The 22771-nt window shown below is 36.9% G+C and overlaps 4 protein-coding genes across 5 annotated transcripts; 1 reads left to right on the forward strand and 3 right to left on the reverse strand.

Annotated features, from left to right (window-relative positions):
• Positions 1-982: 982 nt before the first annotated feature.
• On the reverse strand, positions 983-2977 carry LOC132163922 (cytochrome P450 77A1-like). Its single transcript, XM_059574298.1, has one exon. The coding sequence runs from the start codon at positions 2773-2775 to the stop codon at positions 1252-1254; it is 1524 nt and encodes a 507-aa protein (XP_059430281.1). The 5' UTR covers positions 2776-2977; the 3' UTR covers positions 983-1251.
• A 1593-nt stretch (positions 2978-4570) lies between these two features.
• LOC132164567 (uncharacterized) lies at positions 4571-11722 on the reverse strand. Its single transcript, XM_059575100.1, has 7 exons — positions 11468-11722; positions 9455-9915; positions 8029-8195; positions 6636-6731; positions 5646-5902; positions 5246-5466; positions 4571-5131 (listed from the first exon to the last, which is right to left on the reverse strand). Exons 2-7 carry the CDS (start codon positions 9806-9808, stop codon positions 4787-4789), a joined length of 1440 nt encoding a protein of 479 aa, XP_059431083.1. The 5' UTR covers positions 9809-9915; positions 11468-11722; the 3' UTR covers positions 4571-4786.
• A 2506-nt stretch (positions 11723-14228) lies between these two features.
• LOC132164360 (uncharacterized) lies at positions 14229-15114 on the forward strand. Its single transcript, XM_059574864.1, has 3 exons — positions 14229-14387; positions 14522-14684; positions 14782-15114. The coding sequence occupies exons 1-3, from the start codon at positions 14263-14265 to the stop codon at positions 14917-14919; spliced, it is 426 nt and encodes a 141-aa protein (XP_059430847.1). The 5' UTR covers positions 14229-14262; the 3' UTR covers positions 14920-15114.
• Positions 15115-15368: 254 nt separating this feature from the next.
• Positions 15369-22146, reverse strand: LOC132164361 (ubiquitin-conjugating enzyme E2 7). Of its 2 annotated transcripts, none has more exons than XM_059574866.1 (6): positions 22009-22145; positions 21791-21893; positions 20813-20910; positions 20639-20739; positions 17298-17375; positions 15369-15894 (listed from the first exon to the last, which is right to left on the reverse strand). In XM_059574866.1, the coding sequence occupies exons 1-6, from the start codon at positions 22049-22051 to the stop codon at positions 15817-15819; spliced, it is 501 nt and encodes a 166-aa protein (XP_059430849.1). In that variant the 5' UTR covers positions 22052-22145; the 3' UTR covers positions 15369-15816. The 2 variants fall into 2 exon arrangements, with proteins under 2 accessions (XP_059430849.1, XP_059430850.1); XM_059574867.1 differs by lacking the exon at positions 15369-15894 and adding an exon at positions 16414-16999 and having other exon boundaries at positions 22009-22146.
• Between the last annotated feature and the right edge of the window lie 625 nt (positions 22147-22771).

Here is a 22771-nt window from a genome sequence, read left to right on the forward strand (position 1 = left end):
AATCTCAAAATCACTTGACAAACATTTTTAACATCCTTTACCATTATTTTTCACTTCCCCCCCAAAAAAATATCAATTTTTTTTTAAAAAATTTCTCTAACAAAAGTCAAACCTTCATATCATATAATTCAACGTTCAAACCAATCACTTTTTACTATTACTAAAAAAAAAAAAAAGAAAAATCAATCAAAATCCTATTATTTTGTGTAATTAATGGGCCAGTTAAGTTTAGTCTGCATGGGTAGTAAATGAATTTGACTGACAAATTAGTATCCTACTATTCATCATGCCCCTAGCCCATTAGCTGCGATTTGACCTACTAATCTTTGTCGGGTCGGATTGGTAAGGAACTTAAATAAAAGCAACCAGCAATGGTTCGGGCATTAATGGCCCTTAAAATATATACGTATGGACCTACCAACTCCCCTATGAAACATTTATGTGCTAACCAATAAATAAGGATATAATAATACTTTTTTTTTTCTTCTTTATTTCACTTGAAATAAAGAGAGTTTTGTTCTATTTAAAAAAATGTTTAGAATACCACAATGTTTATTACAAATTACCAATTCACAATTAGTAAAATAATTATAAATCAGTCAGTAACTAATTAAATTCGCAATATTTTTTGTTTAATCATTTTATGAATGATATGGCAATTTATAAGAAAACTTGTAAAATCTCAAGCAACATTCTTCAATTGTTGGGTGTTTGTGCATATACTTTTCATTAATGTTAACTATATTACGCATGTTACATCAGCCGAGAATGTTTTATCTCATATATATGTTTTGCAAACACAAGTACTTTTCCCATGATCCTGTTGTGTGGCACCTAATCCAATGACAATTAAACCAACCAATACCTCACATATTTTTGAAACGACACATGATAAGAATATATACTGATTGTGCGAATATAACGAAAAGACATGTTATAGAACTATCTTTTAACCATATTTTGACCCATTAGATTTGTCGACTCAGAAATTCAATGCTGGATTCGTCCATTCATTATACGGATGGAAAACAAAAAATTAGACGACAGAAATTTTAACAAACATACATTCTCCTCACAAAAACACTAATTAGAATGCACTTTAGGGTTTCAAAATAAGGATTAATTCAACCTTCATTCTACCACTCATAATATATATATATAAGGAAACTAGTTAATTAAGATTTATTAAAGGCATCTCAAATCCCAATAGACCAAAATTAGCTCTCACAAGTCCCGAGGGCATTACCCAATTCACACCCTTGGCAAGATCACAGCCTTGAGAGGGTCCTTCATCACAACAGTGAAAGCAAAAGTCTCAGCCGGGCTGGGTGGGGCTCCGGGAACCGGCAACCACTTGAAAGCATGCACCATCCTCGCCAGCGACAGGAGCACGTGCAGAGTCCCCAGCGTCAGTGCCGGACAAATCCGCCGGCCGGCCCCGAACGGCAGCATCCTCATCGCCCTCGTCCCCGTCACGTCCACGTCGACCCCATCACCCACCAAGAACCTCTCGGGTCGGAACTTACCCGGGTCATCCCAAAGAGCCGGGTCCTCCGCCACCCATGCCGTGTAGAACTCTACGCTCGCGTTTTCCGGAATGGTGTACCCTCCGAGCTTCGTCTCCTCCGTGACTGCGTGAGAGAGGAGGAAATGGCCCGGTGGGTGTCGCCGGAAAGTCTCTTTGACCACCGCACCGAGGTAGCTCATTTTCTCCACGTCGCTCTCAGTGACGAGCCCATCTTTTCCCACGTGCTCAACGATTTCCTTGTACAGCTTTTCTTGAATCTCTTGATCCAGCACCAAGTGAAGCAAAGCCCACTCCAAAGTAGTAGCGCTCGTGTCCGTCCCGGCGTTGATCGCCTCCGAGCAAAGCGTCACGAGCTCTTCTTCTCCCAACTTGCCCCGACCCGGCGCATCCAACCCGAAAAGCGAGTCTATATAGGCGGCGCCGACGGGGCTCGCCATCTCCGGACCGCCATTCCCACCGCTCTCCACGAAAGCCTTTCTATTTCTCACGAGCGGAATCAAGCACTCCAACTGTTTGTTTCTTAGCGCCTTGGCTTGTCTGAGTTGCTTACGGAACAAGGGAGTGAGGACTGGAAAGAAATCCGGGAGCTTGGGTAATGTGATCAACATCACCTCCTTTAGCACGCTCTCGATCTTCTTGATCTCATCTTCGGAGATCTTTGCGCCGAAGCAAAGGCAGATGAGGACGCTGCATATGGTTAGCCTACAGTTGCTCATCACCTCGACGAACCCTTTCTCCGAGGCCTCTCTCCGGAGCCTCTTCATGTGATTTTCGAGCGCCCATTTCCGTACCCAACTGCACTGCTTTACTCTCGCAGGGTTTATCAGCTCCGTCACGAAGTTACGGCGGAGAGTCCTCCAGAGCGGCCCGTACTCGGCGGAGTTAATCGCACATTTCCCGACGCTAAACAAGAGCCGGATCGGCGAGTCCTCCGGCCGGCTGGCGAACGCCGGGCCTCTCTGCACCAGGGCCTCGTGGATGAGGTCGGAGCTGGTGACTATGACGAGCGTGCGTTGGCCCATTTGCATTGTGAAGATTGGGCCGTATTTTGCACGTAGATGATCGCGTACTGTGAAGACGAAATGACGGCGTTGGAGAATGACTTGGCCGAGATTACCCACAATAGGCCAGCCGGGCGGCCCCGGCGGCAGATTTTTGGGACCACCGCCGGTGACGGACCAGTAACGCCACCAGAAGCGGAGAAAGAGAAGAGCGAAGAAGAGGATAAGGAGGTCGGTGAATGCCATTCTCAGATCAGAAGAGGAAATTAAGGAGGTGGTACAAATGAAAGGGAGGGTAGTTTTAGTTTTATGTAGGAGGGAGAAGAGTTGGTTGGGAGGCCGGGGGAGTGAATGATGAGCGTTTGGTCGACGGAAACGAGTGGAATTTAATAATTTCTCGGGTGTATTTACTTTTTAGAGCACGGATGCACATGGTGGTGTTGAGTCTGTTGACTTGACTCCCTTTTGTTGGATTCCACAAATGTTCTTTCAGAAGGGATTTTGAATTGAATAAGTGTTTTTTTGCTCATATTTATTATGGCAGATAAACCTAGACCGGAAAATGAGAGCTGCTATACGGAAACCCAATCAATACTCCTAGACTCCTAATCCAGGAAGATAAGACAAAAAAATGTCTAAAGAGAATAACATCCAACACATCTAAAGAAAAAAATGCATTGGGTTAGGACGTTGTTACTTGTAGTCATTGTTAAGTAGTGGATATGTTAAGAAGTATTATCTGTTTGATTATTCGGTTCATTAGTATTTTATTACTGTTGTGTGGGTAGGACTCTTAGTGTCAACACGGAGTGTTAATACTATATTACTATGTAATTGAATCAATCATGTAAATTATTTAAACTGTGTTTGTAAGAGTTAAAAGCACCTTTAATTGCTCATAGGAGGTTTAGAATTCCTTAAAAGTCTTACTATATCTGATGAAGAAGAAAATAGACAAAACTGTTATTTTAATTATTAATGTATGTTTTAATTTTCCTTTTTAATAAGGATTAGGTTTTCCATTTTTTAGTAGGATTATGTTTTACCTGTTCTATTAGGATTAGGTCTTCATTTTTCAATTAGGTTTGGTTTTCATTTTCCTTGTTAAATTAGGAGGTGCCTTAACCTATATAAATGCAACTAGCCTTTGTTATTTTTTAATTCAGTTTCAGCTATCAATTAAATTTAAGTCTTTCAAAGCTATTTTTCTGTTTACGTATTTTGGGGGCAATTGGGGTCTTTCACTTCCCTATTTGTTATTTTTTCTCTTCCTGATTTCCCTTTTCAATATTCAATTATTAGTTTATGTTGCTATTATATACTGTCAGAACAATCTTAGTTCTATCCGGCGTCATCTGGTCTTTCTTCCATTCTCTCAATTTTCAAAATCATCATTGAATCTGTGAGCTTATGTGTGAAACCCACATAAGATCTACAAATCCAATAATAATTTTGAAAACGAGGAGGATGAAAAAAGAACCAAGCGAGGATGTATAGTATGTCTCAAAGAAACCAAATGCCCACGAAAGGCAAGTCAGTACACAACATTTCCCAATGCATAACCCCTAATTCAATTAGTTTATCGAATACATATTCTAGATTTGGATATAGATGCAATGAGACTACTGATAGCTCATGTGAGAAGGCAGATAGGCCGTCAACGAATATTGCATACAATTTTTTTTTTTTGGACATGTCCGCACAAGAGGGGGAAGGAAAATTCGAACTAGTGACCTCTACTTCATTAGGCGTAATTCCAGCCGATTGAATTACCTCTAAGAGACAATATTGCATACAAATTAGCTACGAATATTGCATACAATACAAACAAACCTATGATACTTGCATTACATTCATATAACCTATAAGCGAACATAATTTTATTTTCACAAACAACCCATTTAATAACCAAACGAAGCTCAAGCCAAGCTTAACCAAGCCGAGCCCGAACATCCTCGCGAGTAGGCTTGTTTCTTTACAGCTGACTATATTGTTTATAGATTTGTTTGAATGGTTTTGATTGACAAATAAATCACCAGTGTACATGAAAATAGGTGTATTAATGGGGTACACCTAATCATATTTTATCCCATCTATAAAGTTACTACACGTACATATACATATATTAGAGGAATAATAATGCTTAACTCACACAACATCGATTATTACAAAATTTGACAACTAAAAAAGCAGATATAGCTAATTGCTAAAAACTTAGAGATGATGATTAGAGACAATATCCACTGCTAGGCTTATTTCAAGGACGCAAAAAAGGACGGCTTTCAGGATCAAATAGTCCAGCAACAACGGCTATGAAAACCCACAACATCAGGATGCTTATTATGGCAGTTCTCAATACCTGGTCACAGTTCCCATTCAGGTTAATATCAATCTCATCCACTAGATGGCGTGCATATGGATCCGCACCGTCGGTCATTACTGCAATAGGATCAATCATGTTCATCCTATTTGTGGTTGAACATTTTGTGCACGTGCATTTACCACCAATATAAGATGGTAGTGTCTGAAGGTACTCAGAAAGAACCTTCTTGTACATCTCTCCTTCAACTTTCAACTTTTTTCGAGTGACGGGCTTCAGAACCTGAAAGATCCATAGATTCAAGTTCTTGTATTAAAGAGAGCATCATTACTGCCATCAGATCCATAAATAAAGCAAGAATATCAAACATAACACCAATCAAGGATACAAGCTTACTTGAATAAAAGTTTGAGCAATAACACGAACAACCGGAGGAAGACGTATGACAAACAAACAGCCAAGACGGTTTGGGAAATGATCTTGCAAAAGGGAAGAACAGGATCTCAACATTTGCATTGGAACTTTCAGAGGAGATAACCCTTCACAATCCACCAGAACTATAATTTGTGAATTTTCTCCGTGAACTAAATGCAGGACTCCATGCTCTACCTGAGATACTGTAGTTGCAACCATTGAGTGAGTTACAATACCGCATGCAATACTGATGGGAAAATAGGATAACAGAGAAAACAACAGACGAGTGCAACCATAGCGGTATATGGTTATACCCCTATGGTAGCAACCATAGGGGTATATGGTATCCCAGAAATTTACCAGACAGGGAAAAGAAACATACTGATTGCTTGAGCAAACCGAGGCTTCTCATGAGATGGCAAGGTGACACAGGCAAGTCCAAGTCGTACTATGAGGCATGGTTGGTGCTTCACATCAAATCCATGCCAGAAAACCATATCTGACCACATTTCAAGTTCTTGTGCTGAAAGAATCCTGTAAGTCTCCCTCCAGCGGATTGTCTTCTTAATTGATGAGAGCAAGCACGTAAAGTCACCATTAGTGGCAGTGTAAAATCTATGGAGCTCATCTTCATTAATTCTGCATAAACACTAGTATGTCATGGTCCGCTGCAACAAGAGAAGCCAAGGTATTCATATATAAATACGCTAAGTGTAAAAAAAACAAGAAGCTATTTTTCCAGATCAGTACTAAAAGATTATGTCGCACCACCAGGAGACTTTTTGAGTAAAACTACCATGTTAAGGGAATGAAAATAGCATTATAAGCTCATCTCAACAATTAATTCTCCATTGAATTATCTTTAATAATTAAAAGCAAGATGGTGGGATGTGGATAGACTATCAAGTTTATGAGAATTTAGTAATTCCTGTAATGGAAGTACGGATAAGTGGGAATTAGGGATTTAAAATTTCCAAAATGATGCCAACAGGAAAATACTCTGGTTGTAGGGGGATTAAGTATGGAAGAAAACCACACCTAGAAAAGACCATTTATTGAGTTAACTTGTATACTGGTCGTATTAAAGCATCTCAGCTATTCAACAAGATCATAGAGATCAGGTGAAAGCAATACAAAATAGAAAAACCACACTGATAAGCAAGATGTCAAAAATTGTAAACAATATTTTAGTCTTATATAATATCAAGAATAAGAGTGTGATAAGAGATTGCAACAAATATAAAGTAACACGCTTAGAGAAAAAATATATATATATACTAATCGTATACTTTTGCTTCGTGTTTATTTAAAAGCCAAAATGTATTAAGTGCATCACTTGACGATTCTTTATACCTAAAACTCATCCAATTACCTTTCTGGCAAACAAATCCCTTGGTTTTTCAGTTCTTTATGCAGTTGTATCATCCACATTTCAGATGCCAGACTTTGAGGCGATCCGTCAGTAGTCCTGGGTATCACATAAAAAGCGTAAATAACTATCACGACACCCTGAAATACCTGACAAAAGGAGTAAGACAAATGACTCTGAAGAAAACTGCTACAACACAAACGTTCATGCAAAGTTTCCAGTCACTAATATTTTCAAACCAATTAATCACTTACGCAATATCACAAGAAAAAAAATAAAAATGACTTCAAATATTGAAATCTATATAAAAACTTGTCTCATGGTCTGAACACAATCAGTTGAAGACAACGAATATTTATTTAGATATAAATCGAAAGTCTAGATTTGACAATTGACTAAACCATTCTCCGTATGAAAAAGAAAACTTCATAATTAACAATAGGGAAATTGTACCATAAGGGAATGAGTTTTACCCCTATGACAAATATGGGGTTGAGTTTCTAATTTTGATAATTAAAGGCCTAAGTTTTCACCTTTATGATAAATAAGGACAACCGTGTACTTTTCTGTCAATATCTTAACGGAGAATCTGCCAGCTGTTAATACCTACTTCAAACCAATTAAAACATGACACATGGATAATGTAAGCAACTTAAGCCCCATCCTAAGTTTTCGCCTTTGTGATAAATAAGGACAACTGTGTAACTTTCTGTCAATTTCTTAACTGAGAATCTGCCAGCTGTTAATACCTACTTCAAACCAATTAAAACATGACAAATGGATATGTAAGCAACTTAAGCCCCATCAGTGTCTCATCAGCCCCATGTCAGCATCTCATTAGCTCCACATCAACGCAATCATGGCTAGGTCATGCCCAACCACCTCAACCACGACAGTAGCTTGGAGAGGACCCAACAACCCTGGCTGGAGATTGCATGGCTGAGCAGTCCAGCCATGGGTGGGCTGACATATAGCACTTATCCAGGGCTGATGAGACTTACGTTATTTACAGTTCCACGTGTCATGCTTTAATTGGTTTGACATGTGTATAATGAGAGCTGACAGATTCTCCCTTAAGAAATTGACTGAAAATTAGACGGTTGCCTTTAATTGTCGAAACTAAAAACTTAGCCCCTTGTAGGACAATTTCCCTTAACAGTAATTTATAAAGTGTCTTGTCACTCTAGCTTACCTTAGAAGCATCATTAGAATTCTGCAATTCCAGTCAATCAAATTAACCTGATACTTAGAATCTTTAAAGTTTTACAGCAACTGAACTAAATCTAATTGTATACTATCAACATTCATCTTTTGCCTTTCTCCAAAGATATATAGAAGGTGTCAAATAACAAATAAAATATCAATCTTGCAAGCATCATCCTGCTCAATTATATACCTTGTATCCATATTAGACTGTACAGAGGATTGCTCTGAAGATGGTTCTGAAGATGGTTCTGAATATGTATGAGAATCACTGGTATCATCTGAGGTTCCACTTGTACACACTGCTTCATCAGACAAAGCTGATGCAATTGAAAGGACTAGAATAGGCCTTGACAGCATCTATAAGCATGGAAATATTTTAAATACTAAACAACCATAAGAACAGCCAATTTAAAGAGCTTGGAAAAGAAGAAATAGAAAGAAATTTAACATTCATAAAGGAGATAACAGATAATTGCCCCTGACTACCTCAACCACAGGAATATGATAATGCAGGTCATATGTATAATAACAGAAGATGTATTCCTATATTTATAGGTCTTGCAATAAAAAAGCAACTATAATGGTTTCAACTACTCCAAAGAGAAGAGAACAAACTTATTGTAACGTCCCACCCAAAATGCAAGGACGACCTTGCATTTTGGGCAGGACATTACACTTACCGGCACAATTGATTTTACATCCATGAATTATGCAAAATCATAATTGTTTTAAAAAGTGCTACTGCCGACCATGAGGACCACAGTATCAGTTATAAAATTTTATATGAACTATCCAAATAAAATCTTTCCATATATGCAAGACTTACACGTTTTGAATGAATTGAAATGAGTTGATTGAGCATTTTGCATTATCAATAGGAATGAGTTCCAATATATATTGTTTTAACAGTACGCAATTGTACTGCACCTTTTTATTTTACTTTATAGTCTACACTATAGTCAGAATATTAAATTACCTTACACAAAAAAAAAAAAAACAAAACAAAACAAAAACAAAAAAAAAAACAAAAGGATGAAGCATATAATTGAGATTTCCATATGCAAGGCTTACGTTTTGAGCTGCTATTTAAATTAACAAAAAAATCAAACTAACCTGTATTTATTTATTTTTTTAATCGGTGATACACACAACCAATGGATCTTGAACACAAACCCTCTACCCTACACCACGTTTAATTGGGGAGGAAATGTATTTAAGCCAGAGCTCATTGGCGGCCAAAAATTACACCAATTTTTAAATGACAGTACCTAGAAAAATGTAGAGCAAAGAAATATATTGATGCACATGTATATATAAAACTTGACTAACAAGAAAATGATTAATTTACAATAATTTGAAACAAGTTAAAAACAAAATGAAAAGATACAATAAATACCATGTGCAAATTTATGCCACACATCAGTTGTACATAAGGCATAAACTGCTTGTGCAATTCATGTAAAAGCAAAAAACCCAAAATTTGTGATCCAAAGAAAGGTTGCTTTGATTTGTTAAACACACTATGATATATATGATATTTATGCTCTCATATTTCTATATGTCTATATAAAGGGTGACCCATATGATTAAACCTTCATAAATTTGTAAAAGCAAACCTGCATGCCTTCCACCAAACTCTTGAAGGGAGCCCATCTCTGAATCCACTTAAATGGTGGATAGCAAAGAAGTTGCAGCGTCTGAAGACCACGCCATGCAAATGGACATTTGGCCATTGAAAACCTCCGTACTGTCTCTAATGCAACAAGTTTGAGTAAAAACAATGCTGAGTTACCAACTGCACCGTTTACAAATATACCATGGCTTACTGAAGCTATGTGCCTCAAAGGATTATGTAAAGCAGCTCTAGAGCGAGAAGCAATTAAACTTCTTTTAGACGCCTTTTTTGCAATTGAGACACTGGTCGCTTCAGAGCTTCTGCTTAACTTAGAACTTTGTAATGAGTCGCCCATTGAGAAGATTTGATAAGAGCTCCCGTTTGCAGTCCACTAGTACTCTATAGAGTACTCAGAAGGACAAGAATGGTTAACCCATAAATTTACTTAAGCAGCTGGAACCCCTGGATGCATAAAAAAGAGTTACTTAAGCAAAGCACATCTCCGGATGGTAACTCCCCAGCCGTTAATCTTAATTAGTGAAGCACGTATGAATATCAACCAGCATGAAGCATTGACAAATAAGGAAATGCATAATGAAATAATTGTTTACATATAAATAGGCCGTCAACCATCTTCAAGTAAGGAAGATGCATCCATTCAATATCAAAGATATTACAGAAAGTGAGTTTCCTTTTCAAAAAGATTGCTTACCATCTATTGTCTATCCCTAATACATGTTTGCAAACTATAAATATTATATTTGCAATATAATATAACTAAAGCTGAAAATAAAAATTAAAAAAAGAATCCTTCCCTTAACAAATTAAAAGAAAGAACATTCTAAAAGGACAAAAAATAATACCATGCATAGAAAAGCACCGGCTGGTAATGAAAGTACAACACTGACATTCAAAGAGAATCTTTATTTATATTGTTTCCCTTAAAAGCCAGAAGCTAAGGAATAGGCTTGCTAATTTTTATTCTTTGTGAGAAAGAACAAATAAACAGAGTTGGCAATATCTTGTAGTAAGAGTAGTGACAGTAAATATCATCTTCAAAGCCCTCAAAAATCACGCTTCCATCTAATATGAAACCACTACCTTATTAGCATCTAAATAAGATGCCAATGAGCTTTAACTCAAATGGTACTTCCACCCTTTGTAGCAAGGTGGAGGGTGAGGTCATGGGTTCAACTCCCATCAGGTGCATGTGTGATTTACCAATAAACTGGAAAATGAGGAGCATACATGAGAAACACCACTGAATAAAATCTTCGAATCTAATGATTTGGTCGGTTATTGTAGCAGGCAATCTTCTAAAACACATCTTAAGTTCGCAGATAATACCAAAGAACTCGATACATAAGTAAAAATCAATTATCCCCTCAGTAGAATCCTCATTGGATTTCAACTTAGCAACAAAAATTAGGGTAATTAGGGTAAAAAGCTGTCATCGATTTCCTAATTTTTCAGAAAACATCTTAGGAGGAATTTTCTTGTTTTGAAAGAGCAAAAATCGTTTTATTTTCGCTCCAATATATTACTCCTATGAAATACTTCAGAAATGCAAAAGCAGTAGTACCTGAACATATTCCTATACTTTTTGGTAATATAAATTTAAAAAAAAAATTAATTAATTAAATCATCACACAGTTAAAAAAAAAAAAAAAAGAACTAAATAGGGAGTAAAAATTACAATCACGTCACAAAGATTACAGGCATTTGATCGAAGTGCTCGAAATTTATCCACACAACATCGCGATAAAAGAAAAAGAAAGATTCACAATCTTTCTTTATTTTTTGTAATATCAGACTTATCAGTCAAGTTCGATTCACCAAATCGCGATGCTAATTTGCGATATAGAATTTTATACAACATTCATGGTTTAACAACTATACCGTGAACAATTACTAAGCATAATTCAACCAAAAAAAGAACGGATCATGTTCCTCAAAATCGTACGGATAAAACAGAAATTAGAATTGAAAAAAAAATTAAAATAAAATCACAGACCTGGAAATCTTCCGGTAAAATCTGAAAAGTCTGAGAAAGAAAGCTAAAAGGCTTTTTTGGTTCTTGCGTTTTCGACGAATTGGTTCGGTAGATTCTTGTTGTGGGAGTTAACCAGAAGCTTTTGAATTAAGAGTCTTCGTCTTATTCTTCTTCATAATCATATTCTTTAGTTCAATCACCGTGGCGAGGAAGAAAATGAGAGGGGAAACGAACTGCGGACGGAACGGAGGGCCCCAGCACGTGACACTTCGATATCGACAGGCGACAGCTATGTGTTTGGTAAATGTCTGAATCCTGAAGCTGATGCCCAATTTTCCCAAAACTTTATTAATAACTCAAAAATACTTTTAACTTACAAAAAAAAAAAAAATACTTTTAATACGCTGAATATTTTTAGAAAACTTTTGTCAAAATATCTTACCGTTACAAGGGATAACATATTATTTATAAACAAAAAATAATAATGCGATCACATGAGCGGAACCGCCTTATGCCTTGGGGGGCTCGGTGATCCTTAAAAATTAATTTTAAAAAAAATATATATGTATTTTTTTATAAAATAAACCCTTAAAATTTAATTTTTGCCTATCCAAATATTTGTTTTTTAAATTTTGTCTCTCCAAATTAAAAGTTCTAGTTCTGTCCTTAGGACTACCCTTAAAAAAAGAGAGGATGGTCGTCCAACCACAATAGTCTTTATTGAGGTGGTCGGGCAACTACCACAATAGACTAGAGGTTGTCCAGTTGTCTTATGGCCACCTCAGCCAGATTAGGGTGATCGCATAGCTACCATTTTTCTCCCTTGAGGATGGCCATCTCAACCAGATCTAAGTGACTGCATAGCCACACTTCTCTTCCATTGAGGGTGGCCGCCAATTACTCGCCTTTTTGTTTTTAATAATTAAGAAGTAAGCTTTATATCTTCTTGTGTTTTTTCAAAATAAGGTGTACCCCTAAAATTTAAAAATATTTTTACAAATGTGAAGTTTACCAAAAAAACAAATCTAGTCTACTAAAAAATATTCCTCATATATATATATATATATAATGGTCAAAATTGCCTTTTTTTTCTTTTTTTTCTTTTTTTGTCAAATAAGCTTTTGATGGTCAAAAAGTGGGTAACTCGGTAGTCTTCAGATACTTTCTCGTAGACATTCAACATATGTCCAACAGCCATTGCAGTCTGACTTAAGAGAATTTGCTTTTCAAAAGAGGAGACTGTAAACAGCAAAAAAATAAATGATTTAACATTATTCCTCCCTAGCAATAGAAACCCATGTTAGACCACCATTGTTCTCAGCCTATTGAAGAAGAGAGCTGAACACCTCTACACATAATAAAAAGATAAGGAGATAATAAAATCTCTTTGCCTAATATAATAGGAATGATATGCCATTTTGGCACGTCATGAATGATAAACAGAGTAATACCTGCATAAAAATCTACTCTATTTTGTCGTAAGCTTTGCTTTTTATGCATTGTGAGTACGTATTGTTCATATGCAGTTAAATTATTGTCTGTATTTAGAGTTTGTCTGGAATTGTATTTGATAAATAGAGCTTTTAAGTTAAAAAAGAGATTTTAGACAAAAGTTTCATTCTTAAGCTTTAGCCAAAAGTGCGTTTTGGCTATTTTTACTCTTTTTGAACCCTTAAAAATGCTTTTAATTTTTTTTATCAAAACGAGTACTTTTTTCACATGCTTTTTGAGTATTAAAAGCACTTTTAGGCACCTCAAACACAATCTCAAACAGACTCTTAAAGCATGTTTAGGATTGTATTCGAAAAATAGAGCTTTTAAGTTAAAAAAAATTTGTTGACAAAAACTTTATTTTTAAGCTTTTGTCAAAAATGCGTTTTGGCTATTTTTTTGCTTTTTAGACCCTTAAAAGTGTTTTTCAATTTTTTTACCAAACGTATACTTTTTCTTCAAACAGACTTTTTGAATGTTAAACGCACACCCAAACAGGCTCATACCCTTTCAAGTATAATCGCAATTTGATTATGAGAAATGATGTGTGATAAGGACTTTCTTGACCCTATTAGCTAGCACTTGGATTATTTTATAAAAACATTACACAAGAAGTTTGGTCTGAAATCAGATATTTTGGATGTTTTTTTTTTTTTTTTGGGACAAGTGGGATATTGGTAGTATCAAAAGACTCATTTAAACTTTCTCAACCCAAAAAACTCATTTAAATATGTACGTATTAATAGAAGGACAGAGTTTTCTTTTAAATTTGGTCGGAGAAATTTCTTTCAACCCAATCTATAAAAATAACATGTGTCATTTTTTTAAATAATATGTGAGATGCGCATGAGTTTTTAATATTCTTTATTTTAACTTTGCCCATACTATTAAAAAAATATATGTATCTCACGTGTTCAAATGACACGTCATTTTTATAGACTGAGTTAGATAAAGTTCCTCCAACCCAGTTTAGAAGAAAACTCTGTCCTTAATAATTAAGAATGTGCAAAATAATTTTGACTATAAAATAAAATTAATTTTTGTATGTTTTGAGGGGGCATGGTTGCATATAGGAAATAAAATAAAAATATATAAAAACTGAAAAGACTATTATTATAAGGAAAAAAGAAAAAAAGCTGATTGGGAAAGAAAATGAACTATTTGGACCGAGTGAACCATAGATGCCAGGTGGACGGCATATGGATGTGGTTAACATGCATGAGGTCCACGTGTAACTTTAACCATCTACAATTGCTCGCACCGTTGGAAAAAACAATCAGAAACACCAGAATAAAAGGATCACGCATCGAGGCACTCGGACAACAATGGCGTCTTCTCTCAGCCCAGCGTTTGCCTACACGGTTGTGTACGTGAAGGACGTCGCCAAATCGGTGGCTTTCTATGCCAAAGCCTTCGGCCACAATGTTCGTCGCTTGGACGAATCCCACAGGTAGGAGTGGTTGTAGGAAAATTATACATATATATGATATCTAAACCGGTGATATATATCTATATACACAAATACAATGAGAGATTGAGATTCAAAATGTATTAATGGGTTTTGGATCTTTTGGTTGATGGCAGATGGGGGGAGCTGGAAAGCGGGCAGACGACGATAGCGTTTACTCCGGTGCACCAACACGAGACCGACGGCCTAACCGGCGCGGTCCAGATCCCTGAGTCCGGCAACAAGAGACAGCCAATTGAGGTTTGCTTTGCGTACGCGGATGTTGATGCTGCCTACAAGGTACGTACGTGCATGATTTGCATGAAAACTCTTTTTTTTAACTCTTTGGTGATTGATTTGTATTGTAACCGTTGATATTGGTGGGTTGGATGATCAGAGGGCGGTGGAGAGCGGTGCAGTGCCGGTGAGCGATCCGGAGACGAAAGAATGGGGCCAGAAAGTTGGTTATGTGCGTGACATTGACGGGATTGTGGTGAGGATGGGAAGCCACGTGAACCCACCGAAACGAGACTGAGTGGAACCGAAAAATAAATCTATGAGTTGTGATGATGAACACACTAAAGAAGTACTTCGATATTTATTATGAATAATCAGACCCACAAAGAATTTTGTTTGTAAAAAGTTGTTGCTAATTGTGTAAAAGTCGTCGCGATGATGATGTGTTATTGCATGTCATCGGCTGATTGCTAATAAAGTCGTCGCTCCATATTTACTTGCTAGTTACCGTTGCCATTTCAATTAGTATAAACTAATTAAACAAATATAGTAAGAAAAAGAAACTTGGTGGAATGGCTTCCTCATTGAGCCTATGAAATCTATATGCATTCCAAGTATATATAACTCACGAAGCACAACTAGTAGTTGATTTTTATATATATAATCAATATCGACGTTTTAATCTCTCTAAGATATATGTTAAGATTTAAAAACAAAGAGTCAAAAGAGTCAACGCAAAAGGGGAAATGAAAGAAACAAGATGATTGGGCCATTTCATTCAAGGCAACAAATATAATAAATATTAGGGAGGAATCCGAGTCGCTTGTTTTAGGTTGTCTACACATCTTGCAACGTTGAGGAGACCCCAGGTTTGAATAGAAACGAAGTCTCTATACCCTACTAGGATTTACCCCAAGCTACTCAATAGTACAGATGACATTAAAGTACCCAGCAAGAGCGCTTGTCATCAAACACTAAAAAAGCATTTTGAATACATAAAATTCCAAGTCATACAATTGAACATGCTGAGAATAATAAAACAACTAAATGAAGAGATGGGTGTGACAACTTCAACAGCATGCTACAAGGACCAACAAATTGCCTGGAGAAACCAGCCCCCTCCCCCCTACAAAATAACTTTTAAGACCTCTCTGGCACCCACAAGCACGAAGAAGCATATTGGTGGTCTGGCAGATCATAGCATTTCTTGTGATTTTCTCACACATCGGCTGACCTTTTTCTTGAAATCATCTCTCCTATCTCTCCATTCCTTCTGCAATAAGAGATGCAAACATGGATCTTCTATTAACTTATATGATACCAGACAATACAATTAAATCCTTTGGCTTTTATCTGTTTCAGAATATGATGTTCTACCAATAACAGGTATGAGGGGCAGATGAAAAGAACAGCAACAAGAACATGAAGTATACATAATGATATTCAAATAGGAATATGAAGTATACAGAATAATATGCATAAAGACCATGGTTTCCTAAACTTACAAGAACACAAGATGCAATTGTTGAGGACACCTTGTATACCTCGATTTGTAAAGAGTAATGCTACATACTACACTTTCATCTCATTAGGCTTATCAGCCCTTTAATTTTTTAATTTTTTATTTTTTTAAAAACAGTTGATTCAAAGGCTGATAGGCACTACCATGTGGCAGCCCAATGGGATGGAGGTGGGATATGTAGCATTACTCATTTGTAAATACTATTTTCACAAAATTAGTTTACCTGCAATCAGTACAGTACCATTTTGACACACATCAACATCACAGATATTAACATAACCCACGACTTGGGCAAACCATTTCTGGATCTTGAGCAATTGTACAACATTCTTTAATAGGTCTACCATCTGATTACATGGACTTGCTTTTCTCTAAAATTTTTAAAAGTTCTCTTACATCATCAAGATGACTAAAGAAATCAGTCGAGGCTTTCCTTCTCCTTCATTCACTAAATATTATCTATCATAAGCAGGTACTTTTTCCGTACATCCTTTGTATATATACTCTCTTGCCTCGCACAAACTCAACTCACTCAGATCCCAGTCAGATACAACATTTTACCCACCAAAGTCATTGAAGAAAATGTCAAATCTATTTCCAAGATCCTCTAAATGAGCACAGCACTCTTTGATGAGTTCTACCACCTACAGAAGCACACCATCTGAAAGGGTAAAATCATGAGATCAACCCATTTATTTCCTTCTTCATTCACTAAATGACATTTATCAAATGTTGGGTAAAATCAACTCATGAGAAGTTAGTCCCCTCCGTAGATGCTTGTAACCAACTACATTAATCCGCCCTTCCTAATGTATGACAAGCTTTAGCATTTTCTTCATTTGGTTCAACAGCTTTTCTGGTTAAAGGAAGGAATCTATCACAAGGCTGCCAACATTATGGAACTGAAACAATAAAGAGATTTATCTAACCAGAAATTACAATTGAACAATTTGGAACCATGCTTAAGAGTATACTTTCTATGTTCTAGGGGGCATTTTTACGTTTTTAATGATATCTCGATCACTTAAAAAAAATCGTTCAACATAATTTGCCGTTACAATAACTTTTATCATTTGCTCATTCACATATTACAAGTTATAAGTTTTTTAAGTTATCAATATAAAGAGAAAAATCAGTAGCCGATGATCACTTACTGCAGCTTCAACGTTTGCAGGGGATTCGTCATTAGGACCGGAAAGCATTGATATTATACTCAAAACTATACTTTCAACCTGCAACAGCAATATTAATACCTGTTAATGCAAGGCTATGGTAAAGATCATTCACAGTTAACTATAGAGTTCTAGGGTTGAAACTGGTACAGAGCTTCAACCCTCCGTTGAGCCAAGGGTTTAAGCCTCAAGTCTCATAATCTTTTGAGTTCATATAACAGAAAACTTATAAAATTGAAAGAAACCCAACAGGCTAAAGTTGTTTAGTTGAAGTGTCACATTGGGCTTTTCTCCAATCTTCTTTTAGGCACCTCTTTTTATGGGCCAGTTTCCACCTTCACATGACTGAATTAAACTCCAGGAAATTTAGAGGTTTTAAACCTCTAATCAGTCATCCATTACTAACACAACAAGGGAATATAATAGACAGAAAGGGAAACCAAATGTCACGAAAACAAGGAGAGAATCCTTTACTTAAGGCTGTGTTTGTTTCAAGAAAAATCAATTAAGAAAAATAAATCCCAAAATTCTCAACTGTCTACAGTTGGCTTGATGTAAAACTTCTATGAAGAAAAAAAAATCCAACACGCCAGAAAAATATAAGAAAATGTGCCGTGTAGGATTTTCTTTCAAAAACCATAAAATCTAAAGAACAAAAAACGTCTACCATGAAAAAATCTCACAATAAAACAAGCAAAGTTGAACCTTGAACATGTGCTCTATGGCATTCAACATGAGACTCAAAAGCATAAGCCTAGAGACCTTTAAGACCAAGCCACAAAATATTTTGTAACTCAATTCTAGGAATACACTTTGGATAGGGGGTGGGCATTGATCCAATGGTCAGTCTTCACTAGATTTTGATGATCAACACGATGGGTAGGTCACTGGAAACTAGGCACTAAACCAAACCAATTGATGGCCAGTAACGAATGTCGGTGCAATGCGGTTAGACTGTTAGTTGAGCTCGATTTTTGGTTTTCAGCTTTTGTTTGACTGTTTGGGTGTCATATATATCTATTGTTTGGGTGTTATATATATCTATTACTTGTTTGGTATGTTTTGGTTTTTCTACACCTTTTGAGCTGGATAGTTTAGCCCAATTAAGTTTGCCCCAGCCTGCCCACTACCACCAATCACGGCCATTCCTGGACGAAAAAGCCCAAAATCCGCAACCACCACACCCAAGCTCGCCAATCAGAACCCACTACCACCCACAAACCACTCCATGGCCTCAGATAATCTACAACCATACCCCCATGGCAGGAGGACCAAACCTACTGCAAAAAACAATCCCATACTTGCCACCCACTGGAACTAATAACATCAACATAAATCTTTTTTTTTTAATAAGTAATTGCAAATTCATTAAAGCGCAAAGGTACAACCTAAGCACACAAGGAGTATACAAGAGAGAAGCCTAACTAGTACTGGAGAAAATATCTAAGAAAGCATGAAAGTTCAAAATACTACAATCTGAGGCAGCAACCCAGAGAAAGAGTCTAAAAGAATAAAGTCTTTAATTCCACTAAGATCCTCTCATGGTCTCCAAAGCTACGATCATTTCTTTCCATTCATAAACATTACATTAGCCAAAGCGGAATCATCCTCCAAACTACATCAAGCTAAAACCTACCTCCTGGCACTCTCCAACAAACAAAGAGATATTCCACCTTTCTAGGGATAAGCCAAACTAGACCCTACACTGCTGAAGATAATATTCTCCAGAGCACCTGCGATCTCACAGTGAAGTAGAAGATGATCTACTAACTCTCCATTCTTCTTCCACGCAACACCACTCAACCACAGTAATGTCTTTCCTTAGGTTGTCCATGGTAAGGATCTTCCCTAAGGCAGCCGACCAAGCAAAAAAACCACTCTCAAAGGAGCCTTATTCTGCCAAATACTTCTCCAAGAAGGGAAAGGAGTATTATCATGGGGAACACAAACCTTATAGTAAGATCTAACATCAAACGACTCACTCCGGGAAGGAATCCAACAAAGTCAATCATCACCGCCTGTCTCACTCTAATGGAATACAACAAAGTGAAGAGTGGGGTAAAGTGATCCATCTCCCAATCATGAGCCACTCGGAGAGAATTATTCCATTGATGGGAGGCACTACAAAGCTCCAAATGGTATGAAATAGTAGCGTCCTTAAAATGGGCAAATACTAAATAAGTTCGAAAAAGATGTCTTGAGATTGAGCCCCACACAAACATCATGCTAGAAACGAATTTTGGAGTCCTCCCCAATATAGCAAAGCAATAAGGCCATTGGGTCCTCAACCAGCATAAGAGAATGGAAAGGTAAAAGGAAAAAAAATGAAAACCAATACTTGTTGACAAGATCTGATGAGTATAGGCCAAGAGAATATGTATTGAGTCATCGAACAAGAGAAGGGGCTGATGAATGACAAGGGCATGACGAGATCTAGGATCAATGTTGATGAGTGATGAAAAGGAGAAGTGGAAAACTAACGAACTTGGTTGAAAGAAGGGGAAAGAAAAAGTCATTCGTTTTGTTATTGGGATTTTAATAGACACCAGTTAAGCCAGTTTTGTCGGACCCACCAACAACCAACCTGACAGCCTTCAATTTCTCAATGTTAGAAACCAAATCTCTCCGCTGGACTGTCAGAAACCAACCAACAACATTGGTTGATTTTAGGTCAGTGGCATCATGGAGGTTGGATTTCAAGTCGGATGCTCAACCCCACTTCAAATGAGAAATTTAATTGTGTAGCTGACAACATCTGAAGTTAAACAAAGGTGTTACAGGATTTGGTCACTGTCCATTCCATTGCAATGTAGCTCTACATTCTGAATGGCCTCATTATTTAAGATTATGATTTCAACTGTTATCATTATTAATAATAATGCACAAATTGCAAGGTAAATCCAAAACACTTGCACTTTCCTGTCAAGTCCATAACATGTATACAGCCAAGCCACTGACTGAATCTCAATATAATAATTAACTCAATAATATTTAGTTCTGAGTAATAATTAATTTTGTATGCCTATATTAATTTATTGACACACTATAAGTGCTACTCTTTGTAAAGTGTTCTCCCCCCTTCCCCCACAAAAAAAAAGGGGGGGATTCAGACCAGTATATTCACATCTTCACTAAAACCCAAAATGAACTCTTACAGTTTTGATATATATTTAACGAACTGTTCAACATTTACTTCAGAATATTGACTTCGCACAATCTTTCCCAACCCTAAAGTTGGAAAGTGAAGACTTCCAAGTTCAGAATCACCAACTTCATACAATGGAAGCAAGAGAGAAATACTAGTTTGAAATTCAATGACATACCGTATGGACCGGTGTCCAGCGCTCACTTGCAAGCTCATAACCATTTGGGTCGTCCCCAGGAGGATGAAGAATTGATATACAAACACGGCCATCGGGATAAACTGAATTAGCAGCAAATAAATCAGTTTCATGCAGTATGCCACTAATAGGAGACAAATATCAAAAGTAACCAACCGTTAGGATGCCATATATCCGAGGTAAACTTCACTGTCGGAGGGCTGTTTGGGTAGTTGGATGGAAAGCTCATAATGGCATTGAAAAAACCCCCCTCACTGTAATCATGTAATGTGTTATAATCATAATAATGAAACCATTTTTTGCTTTAAACCCTAGATTGAATATCAACAAGATGACTATAACATGTATCTTTGCTCTATTCAATAGAAAAAATATTAGTGTAGATATATCAAAAGCCACATTCTAGGAACTAACCCTTCAACCAATGTTAAATACCTGTGCATGCTTTGATCAAAAGCAAAAAACTCAACAAAAAATCAAGTAGCAGTAGATACATCCCTGGACTTAAAAGCCACAGAACAAATATAGGCAAAGTATCAGTCTTTACGACCAAACAAATTAGAAGTCTGGTTCTTTGGACTATAGGCAAAGTATCAGCCTTTATGACCAACCAAATTAAAAGCTTGGCTCTTTGGGTTTTCCTAAGAATGATAATCAGTTTCTTCATTCTCTTCCTTCATCTTTTTAAAGAACCGATGTGTAACATATCCTTTCAAAATATGAAACTTGAACAACTCCAACCCAAACCTTCATTGAGAAACTGTCAGAAACAAAAATAAACAGAATTTCTGTTACAGTCTAGCAACAAGCTGAGAGTAGGCCGTCTTGTGTTTCCTTCTATTAACTTTTCTTCTTCCAAGAATTACTAATTTGAAACAATATCTCAATTCAACCATTAATGAATAACCCTTAGAGAACACATCAATTCAGAAAGACTCCGCAATCACCAAAGACCCAATTAATCCAATCAATTCCAAAACCCCAATAGCTATTCAAATACACAAACTTTCCCAAAAATCACAATCCCAGCCCTTGATCCACACCCCCACCCATAAAGACTCAACAAAGAAAACCCAATTAGTGATCCAAAAAGCACAAGATTTATGCTTACAAAGAACAATTTAAAGCACGTACTAAAGAGTATCTGGCGGTCCAATAATCGTTACGCTCCATTCAAAGATATTGGTCTCATCGACCAGACCCGCAGAGAACCCGTCGACCGGGTTCTTGCAAAGATCTGCACCACACAACAAGATCAATCAGAAACCGGCTCACAATCCATCCCTTCCAAAAAAGAAAACCTACATCAAATTCCGCTAGACATAGAAAAAGACCAACAGAAATTTCCATACCTTTGAGCTGCTTTTGAAGGAGGAGACTCGCCTGGGAAGCCATGAGAGATAGAAGGCGCCGAGGAGAGAGAGAAGGAAAGAGGGGAGCTGATTAGCTCAACGATTGCCAAGGCAAAGAGAGAAAAAGAGAGATTGAATAGTGGAGACGTGCCGTGTATTTATAGATAGAGAGAGAAGGTTCGGCTATGCGTGGGAGAAGTCTTTAAGATTTCTACGGGGCTGCTTTGTTACAGTCGGTGTCCCAGCCTATACCTGCTTGCCACGTAGGAGAGGATGTAGTGGGATGCTTGGCACTCGAAAAAAGGTTCTAGTACTTTCTTGGCTGTACTGCGGATTTTACCATTCCGATTGTGGAAACCACTTAAGACTTGTTTGGCAAACCATTTTAACCTAGTATATATATTTTTTTTATTCAAAGCGAGGGAAGGAGAAAGGGAATTACAAGAAAATAAAAAACAAAGACGACATAAAGACGACATAACCTTTTAAAGAACAGTCGAAAATGAGTCAAATGAATGACCCGGAAAAAGAAACAGCCAATAAAATCTTTAATATATGGCAAGATTTCGTAAATGAAACAAAACTCATCAAAGTTATCATTACGATTATCAGTGGTCGGAAAAAGAAACCAAATCCGACCATAAGTAGTCGATAAAGAGAGGAAGAACTCTGTCAAAAAAAACGAAAAAGCGGCCAGGAAATAAAAACACAAATAACGAAAAATTACAAGAAAAAATAAAAGAAAAGCAAATAAAATCTCGGT

The sequence above is a fragment of the Corylus avellana genome, chromosome ca10 (genome assembly GCF_901000735.1).
Source record: "Corylus avellana chromosome ca10, CavTom2PMs-1.0".
In the NCBI taxonomy this organism is placed as follows: domain Eukaryota; kingdom Viridiplantae; phylum Streptophyta; class Magnoliopsida; order Fagales; family Betulaceae; genus Corylus; species Corylus avellana.

What these genes read in the sequence shown, in the direction of transcription:
- LOC132163922 (XM_059574298.1), bottom strand. Translation starts at nt 2,775, where the DNA reads ATGGCATTCACCGACCTCCTTATCCTCTTCTTCGCTCTTCTCTTTCTC.
- LOC132164361 (XM_059574866.1), bottom strand. Translation starts at nt 22,051, where the DNA reads ATGGCTTCCCAGGCGAGTCTCCTCCTTCAAAAGCAGCTCAAAG. An exon ending in GGATATATGGCATCCTAACG is followed by an intron (nt 20,740 to 20,812) that starts GTTGGTTACTTT and finishes CTGCTAATTCAG; the next exon opens with TTTATCCCGATGGCCGTGTT. An exon ending in GCTGGACACCGGTCCATACG is followed by an intron (nt 17,376 to 20,638) that starts GTATGTCATTGA and finishes TTGCTGTTGCAG; the next exon opens with GTTGAAAGTATAGTTTTGAG.
- LOC132164567 (XM_059575100.1), bottom strand. Translation starts at nt 9,808, where the DNA reads ATGGGCGACTCATTACAAAGTTCTAAGTTAAGCAGAAGCTCTGAAGCG. An exon ending in GTTTGGTGGAAGGCATGCAG is followed by an intron (nt 8,196 to 9,454) that starts GTTTGCTTTTAC and finishes CCATGCTTATAG; the next exon opens with ATGCTGTCAAGGCCTATTCT. An exon ending in TCGGTTTGCTCAAGCAATCA is followed by an intron (nt 5,467 to 5,645) that starts GTATGTTTCTTT and finishes TTGCAACTACAG; the next exon opens with TATCTCAGGTAGAGCATGGA.
- LOC132164360 (XM_059574864.1), top strand. Translation starts at nt 14,263, where the DNA reads ATGGCGTCTTCTCTCAGCCCAGCGTTTGCCTACACGGTTGTGTACGTG. An exon ending in CGCTTGGACGAATCCCACAG is followed by an intron (nt 14,388 to 14,521) that starts GTAGGAGTGGTT and finishes GGTTGATGGCAG; the next exon opens with ATGGGGGGAGCTGGAAAGCG. An exon ending in ATGTTGATGCTGCCTACAAG is followed by an intron (nt 14,685 to 14,781) that starts GTACGTACGTGC and finishes TTGGATGATCAG; the next exon opens with AGGGCGGTGGAGAGCGGTGC.